This window comes from Dromiciops gliroides, chromosome X (genome assembly GCF_019393635.1).
Source record: "Dromiciops gliroides isolate mDroGli1 chromosome X, mDroGli1.pri, whole genome shotgun sequence".
In the NCBI taxonomy this organism is placed as follows: domain Eukaryota; kingdom Metazoa; phylum Chordata; class Mammalia; order Microbiotheria; family Microbiotheriidae; genus Dromiciops; species Dromiciops gliroides.
Genome location: NC_057867.1, coordinates 20267790 through 20275533, shown reverse-complemented (window position 1 = coordinate 20275533; position 7744 = coordinate 20267790). Strand labels below are relative to the sequence as shown.

The following is a 7744-nucleotide window of genomic DNA, read 5'->3' as shown; positions in this document are numbered from 1 at the left end:
TTATATAACATTGGAATTAATTGTTCTTTAAATGTTTGGTAGAATTCACTTGTAAACCCATCTGGTGGGGCAGCTAGGTGGCGCAGTAGATAGAACACCGGCTTTGGATTCAGGATTACCTGAGTTCAAATCCGGCCTCAGACACTTAACACTTATTAGCTGTGTGACCCTGGGCAACTCACTTAACCCCAATTGCCTCACTAAAAAAACAAACAAACAAAAAAAACAAAAAAGCCATCCGGCCATGGAGATTTTTTCTTAGGGAGTTCATTGATTACTTGTTCAATTTCTTTTTCTAAAATGGGCCTAATTAAGGATTTTATTTCCTCTTCAATTAACCTGGGCAGTTTGTATTTTTTAAAACTATTCATCTACACACCGGCTCTGGTCACAGGACACGAAACTTCGTCCCCTCTGGTCGGCTCCCCCTTTAGCCCCGAACCCACTGGTGTGTTGCAGACATGGGCTCAGAGCTGGAGACTGCTATGGAATCCCTCATCAAAGTATTCCACGCCCATTCTGGCAAGGAAGGTGATAAGTATAAACTGAGCAAGAAGGAGCTGAAGGAGCTACTGCAGGCTGAGCTTTCTGGCTTCCTGGATACCCAGAAGGATGCAGACACAGTGGACAAGGTCATGAAGGAGCTGGATGAGAATGGGGATGGTGAAGTTGACTTCCAGGAGTATGTGGTGCTGGTGGCTGCACTCACCGTGGCCTGCAACAACTTCTTCTGGGAGAACAGTTGAGCAAGCAGCTCAGCCCTGGCCAGCACCAATAACCTGCTCCCTTGCCCCCCATTCCCACCTTCACTTTCCACATGACCCTCCCTCTACCCTGAGACTCCCCAGGTTCACTTTCCCAGGCTCAGCCATAGCATTTGAGGTGTACTGCTCCATTATTCATTAAAGGCTCCTCTCCCAACAACAACAAAAAAAAATATTCATCTATTTCATTTAGATTGTCAAATTTATTGGCATTAAGTTGGGAAAAATAGTTCCTAATTATTGCTTTAATTTCCACTTCATTGGTGATGAAATTACCCCTTTCATTTTTGACACTAGTAATTTGGTTTTCTTCCTTCTTTTTTCTAATCAAATGAACCAAACTTTTATCTATTCTATTGTGTTTTTTCCATAAAACTAGCTCTTAGTTTTATTGATTATTTCTATAGTTTTCTTGCTTTCAGTTTTATTAATGTCTCCTTTGATTTTCAGAATTTATAATTATTATTTATTTAGGGATATTTAATTTGCTTTTTTTCTAGCTTTTTTAGTTGCATACCTAAATCATTGATCTCTTTCTCTTTTTTATTAATGTAAGCATTCAGAGATATAAAATTTCCCCAAAGCACTGCATCCCATAAGTTGGGTATGTTTTCTCATTGTTGTCATTCTCTCCTATGAAGTTATTGATGGTTTCTATGATTTGTTGTTTGACCCACTCATTCTTTAGGATGAGATTGGTTAGTTTCCAATTAATTTTCAGTCTACCTTTCCATGGCTCTTCATTAAATGTAGTTTTTATTGTATCATGATCTGAGAAGTAAACATTTACTATTTCTTCTTTTCTACATTTGACTAAGAGCTTTTTGTGACCTAATACATGGTCAGTTTTTGAATGTGTCATGTACCATTGAGAAAAAGGTATATTTCTTTCTATACCCATTCAAATTTCTCCAGATATCTATCATATATAAATTATCTAACATTTTATTCACCTCTTTAACTTCTTTCTTATTTATTTTGCGGTTAGATTCATCTTATTCTGTGAGGAGAAGGTTCAGATCCCCCACTAGTAGAGTTGGTTTTTGGGGTTTTGGGGGGGGGGTTAAGTGACTTGCCCAGGGTCACACAGCTAATAAGTGTCAAGTGTCTGAGGTCAGATTTGAACTCAGGTCCTCCTGAATCCAGGGCTGGTGCTTTGTCTACTGTGCCACCTAACTGTCCCCAACTAGTAGAGTTCTGCTGTCTATTTTCTCTTTTAACTCATTTAACTTCTCCCCTAAGAATTTGGCCGCTAGACAACTTGGCCCATACATGTTTAATATTGATATTACTTCATTATCTATGGTAACTTTTAGCAAGATGTAGTTTCCTTCCTTATCTCTTTTAATGAGATCTATTTTTGCCTGTGCTTTGTCTGAGATAAGGATTTCTGCCCCTGCTTTTTTTACTTCAGCTGAAGCATAATATATTCTGCTCCAACCTTTTACTGTTACTCTGTGTATATCTCTGTGCTTCAAATGTGTTTGTTTTAAACAACATATTTTAGGATTCTGGATTTTAATCCACTTCTATTTTATGGCAGAGTTTATCCCATTCACATCCAGTTATTATTACTGTCTATTTCCCTCCATTATATTTACCCCATTTGTACTTTTTTCCCCTTTCTTTCACATTCTTCCTCCTCTCAAGAGTTTTGCTTCTGATCCCTGCCTCCCTCAATCCTCGCTCCTTTTTACCAGCCCTCCTCCTTTTCTTTACTCTTTTCTCCCCTGCTCCTGCCTTCCTTTCTATCAGTGTCCACACTTTTCCCCTTTCCCTCTTACTTCCATAAAGAATAAGCTAAATTTCTTTATCTAAATGAATTTATATATTATTCCTTCTTTGAACCAAATCTGATGAGAGTAGGGCTGAAACAATGTTCACCCCTCCCTTCTTTCCCCCAATTGTAATATGCTTTTTGTGCCTCATCATATGTGATGTGATTAACCCCATTCTAACTCCCCTTTCCTCTTCTCCCCTTAAACTCCTTTTTTCACCCCTTAATTTTCTTTATATCATCACATCAAAGACAATTTATGTTTATACCCTCTAAGTGTACACCTTATGTCTGCCAAAATATAGATACAGTTATCAAGAGTTATAAGTATGGGCAGCTAGGTGGCACAGTGGATAGAGCACCGGTCCTGGAGTCAGGAGTACCTGAGTTCATATCCGGCCTCAGACACTTTACACAATTACTAGCTGTGTGACCCTGGGCAAGTCACTTAACTCCAATTGCCTCACTAAAAAAAAAAGTTATAAGTATTATCTTTCCATGTAGGGATGTAACAGTTTATCCTTATTGAATCAATTTTCCCCCTGTTTGCCTTTTTAAATTGCTCTTGAGTCTTTATGTTAAGATCAAATTTTCTATTCAGTTCTGGTCTTTTCATCAGGAAACCTTGAAAGTCCCCAATTTCCCTGAATGTACATCTTTTACCCTGAAAGAGAATGATCATTTTTACTACATAGTTAATTCTTGGTTGCAATCAAAGCTCCTTTGCCTTCCCGAATATCATATCCCAAGCTTTGTGATCCTTTCATGTTGAAACTGCCAGGTCCTGTGCAGTCCTGACTGTGGCTCCATGATATTTAAATTGCTTCTGTCTGGCTGCTTGGAGTATTTTCTCCTTCACCTGATAATTCTGGAATTTGGCTACGATATTCCTTGGAGTTTTTCCTTTTGGGGTCTCTTTCAGAAGGTAATAAGGGGATTCTTTCAATCATGATTTTATCCTCTGATTCTATAATATTGTGGCAGTTCTCCTTGATAATTTCCTGAAATATGGTGTCTAGACTTTTTTTCTGATCATGGCTTTCAGGCAATCCAATAATTCTCAAATTATCTCTCCTGGATCTATTTTCCAGGTCAGTTATTTTTCCCATGAGGTATTTCACATTTTGTTCTACTTTTTTCATTCTTTTGATTCTGTTTAACTGATTTATGGAGTCCTTAGGCTCCATCTGTCCAATGCAAATTTTTAAGGCATTGTTTTCTTCAGTAGGCTTTTGCACATACTTTTCCATTTAGCCAAATGATTTTTTTAAGGAATTTCAGTCAATCTTTACGTTTCCTTTTCCAAACTTTTGATTCTTTTTCCATGATTTTCTTGGGTTGTTTTCATTTCTCTCCCTATTTTTTCTTCTACCTCTCTCATTTGATTTTGGAAATCCTTTTTTAGCTCTTCCAAGAAGGATTTTTGGTCTTGAGACCAATTCATCTTCCCTTTTGAGGCTTCACATTTAGGAATTATGAGAGTATTGTCCTCATCTGAGTTTGTGTTTAGCTCTTTCCTGTCAACACAGAAGCTTTCAGTGGTAAGATCCCTTTTCTGTTTCCTACTCATATTGTAGCTTACTTTTTTAAAGTTGAGGTTTGCTCCTGGGTGACAGGGACACTTTTTCAAGCTTCTTGTGCTGGGGAATAGGGGCTGTGTCACTGGCTTTCTACTCTGAGGCCTCTGTGGCTTGGTGATTTCATACTGCCCTGCCTTGCTCCCTGGTCTTGCTCCAGGCACTGGGATGGCCCAGTCCAGTCGTGCCTGTCCTGCGGCCATCCAGCTGGCACCATGCTCTCCTAGCTGGTGCTGGTAGATCTCATAACTGGCTCACTGTGCCACCAGTTTGCCGAGCCAAGATCCAGGGACCTCAGTTGCCCTGCTGTGGCCAAGAGTTTCCTGCTGACTTGCCCAGCCCCCCTCCATGTTGCCATATGCTGAACTGTGCTGAGCTGCAATGCTCTCCCCTTTTGCAGGACTGAGACCAACCTTTTCTGAAGTCTTCTAAATTATCTCAAGTTGGAATATTGTGTCTCTCTGTCTTTTTGTAGGTTCTGTATTTTCAGAATCTGTTTAGAGGCTTGATTTCATGTTCTTCTTGAGGGAAACACAGGAAAGCTCAAGCAACTTGCTGGCTTTTCTCCACCATTTTGGCTCCCCTTGTTGTAAATGATTTTTTCTTTACTCACCAAAGATTAAAGGGGGAGGAGCAGTTAGGTGGTGCAGTGGATAAAGCAGCAGCCCTGGATTCAGGAGTACCTGAGTTCAAATCCGGCCTCAGACACTTTACACATACTAGCTGTGTGACCCTGGACAAGTCACTTAACCCCCATGGCCCCTCAAAAAAAAAAAGAGTGAAGAGGGAAAGGATTCCCAAACTGCAAGGAATAATCCCAAACTGCAAGGAATAATCCCCAACAGCATGGCTTCTGGAGACAAGGAGGTTGAGGGCTGAGACAGGTATAGAATGAAGCATCTACTAGGTATTTAACCTAATAATTTTATGTGAAGATTAATAATCATTTATCTTAAGCATTTCATATTTTTCCTGCATCTTTTTAATCTATTCCAATACTATATATATATATATAGGCAGTGTATAACAGATTTTACTTGACTTTAGTTTGTATGACTCCCCAAATTTCTTAACCAGATTAATTAAATTAAATTAAATTAACCAGATTAATTAAATTAAATTAAATTCTCTGACCTTTTTGATGATTGGCTTTTTCTTTGACACTTCGTTGGTGAGCCTGTCAGCTTTTTTTTCAATAAAAGTATTTTATTATTTTCCAGTTACATAGTTTTCAAAATTTGTTTTTATAAGATTTCCAATTTCAAATTTTTCTCCCTCCCTCCCCTCCCTCCCCTCCCTCCCCTCTTCCCCAAGACAGCAGATAATTTGATATAGGTTATATATGTATAATAACATTAAACATATTTCTGCATTAGTCATGTTATAAGAGAAGAATCAGAGCAAAAAGGAAAAACCTCAAAAAGAAAAACAACAGCACCAAAAACAAAAGAAATAGTATGGTTCAATCAGCATCCATATTCCACAGTTCTTTTTTTTCTGGATTTGGAGAGCCTTTTCCATCATGAGTCCTTTGGAACTTTCTTATACCATTCTATTGGTGAGAAGAATCTAGTCTATCAGAGTTGATCAACACATAATCTTGATGATACTGTGCACAATGTTCTCCTGGTTCTGCTCATCTCACTCATCATCAGTTCATGCAAGTCCTTCCAGATTTCTCTGAACTCCTCCTGCTCATTGTTTCTTACAGCAAAAAAGAATTCCATTACATTCATATACAACTTGTTCAGCCATTCCCCAATTGAAGGACATCCCCTCAATTTCCAATTCCTTGCCACCACAAAAAGAGCAGCTATAAATATTTTTGTACATGTGGGTCCTTTTCCCTTTTTTGTGATCTCTTTGGGAAAAAGAAACAAAAGTGGTATTGCTAGGTTAAAGGGTATGCAGAGCTTTATAGACCTTTTGCCATGATTCCAAATAGCTCTCCAGAATGGTAGGATCAGTTAACAGCTCCACCAATAATGCCTTAGTGTTCCAATTTTTCCACAGCTTCTCCAACATTTATTATTTTCTTTTTTTGTCATAGTAGCCAATCTGAAAGGTGTCAGCTGGTAGCTCAGAGTTGTTTTAATTTGCATATTTCTAATCAATAGTGATTTACACAGGTGCTTGGCAAATGTTGTTGTTCAGAAAGCAACACCTGGGGCACATCCTTCACTGGGACCTGCCGCCTCCTTGCCTCTCCCCATCAGTATGGCTGAATTTGTAGGGGCTCCTGAGAGAGACTCCCCTCTTATATAACAGTAAAACAAAGTTCCCTGCCTCACAGTCCAACATATGCTTGGGAGAAAGGGCCGCGAATATTTGGCCCTAGATCATAATTTGAACTTGGACAGACTTCCAGAAATAGTGGAGGACAAAGGGGCCTGGCTTGCTATGGTCTATGGGGTCATGAAGAGTCTTACTGATCTGAACACCTCAATAGCTCTACTAGGGTATAGTGGAAAGGCCTTGATCTGGATTCTGTCCTCCAAGCCCCTTTCTTCTGATACCTAGGCCTCAGTTTTCCCATCCCTAAAGTGTGTGTGTGGGGGGGACAGTAAGGTTTAAGCTCTAGGCTGGGTAAACCATCAAGCTTGAGGGTTGGAACCTATGATTGAGTTAGAATACAGCCAGAAGAGGCCAGGCATCAGGAAACTCAAGTGTGGGTAGAAATTACATTGGCTTTTGTATGGTTGTGGGTAGGGAAGGAAGGGCCATGGGTGGAGATATTCCCCAAAATCTTTGTTTTCTTGACACTTTATAGTCAAAAAGCTTTATCTTTTCTGAAAAAGTATTTTTCTATGCACATCTACACCCATATATTTGTAGACACATGCATTTTTCTATATAAAGTTCTTATACCTGAATAAAAATATTTCTACCTCAAGAAAATTAGGTCAGATGATAAATCTTGTAGTTTATGGTACAGCTCAGTATTTCATAAGGTTTTATGTTGGCCCTTGCGTGTGAATTATGATGAAACCATAACCAGAGATTGCATCATAGGCCATGTACTATCTTTGCTGTTAACTTATTTTTGACAAATGTTATGTGTTTATTATATCCTTTGTGTCTGCACATTTGCACCAAAGGCATTAGAAAGCAGAGTACAATGGGTAAAGTAATGCTATCTAAAGTGTTCTTGGGTCATATTGCCATGGTGTTCTTTTTGGTAAAAGGCAGAGTGACAGAAAGTGTAATGTTGCATGCCCAGAACAGTTAATTTGAATGGCTCCTACACTGTAAAACACTGCTTTTTGTTCATTGTTTTTTAATGTTAACAAAATGATTCTGTTAACAGTTTCCCCTGCTGAGTAACAACCCCAGTTCTCAAGTTTGTCTATAAAAGTATGAATATTATTTCTGGACACATCAATCCTCTGGATTAAAATTTTTTTGCAAAAGCAAGAATTTATTCACTCAGTTACATGAAGTTTGACAAAGTACAAGTTGTAATGTGCATTATCCATTGAAGTTATCCTATTTTTCATTGTGTATATCTGTTCAGCTGAGACATATCTCACACTTTTGGAGCAATAAAAGTAAACAGTTTATTTCTGTTCAGTTAAAGAAAATGGAGAGGGGCAGATGAGAACCTCTCTCAGGAAATAAGGAAAACA

The 7744-nt window shown here is 38.6% G+C and overlaps 1 protein-coding gene across 1 annotated transcript; it reads left to right on the top strand.

Annotated features, from left to right (window-relative positions):
* The first annotated feature begins 436 nt into the window (after window positions 1-436).
* LOC122734121 (protein S100-A1-like) lies at window positions 437-802 on the top strand. Its single transcript, XM_043974828.1, has one exon. The coding sequence runs from the start codon at window positions 462-464 to the stop codon at window positions 744-746; it is 285 nt and encodes a 94-aa protein (XP_043830763.1). The 5' UTR covers window positions 437-461; the 3' UTR covers window positions 747-802.
* The last annotated feature ends 6942 nt before the right edge of the window (window positions 803-7744 follow it).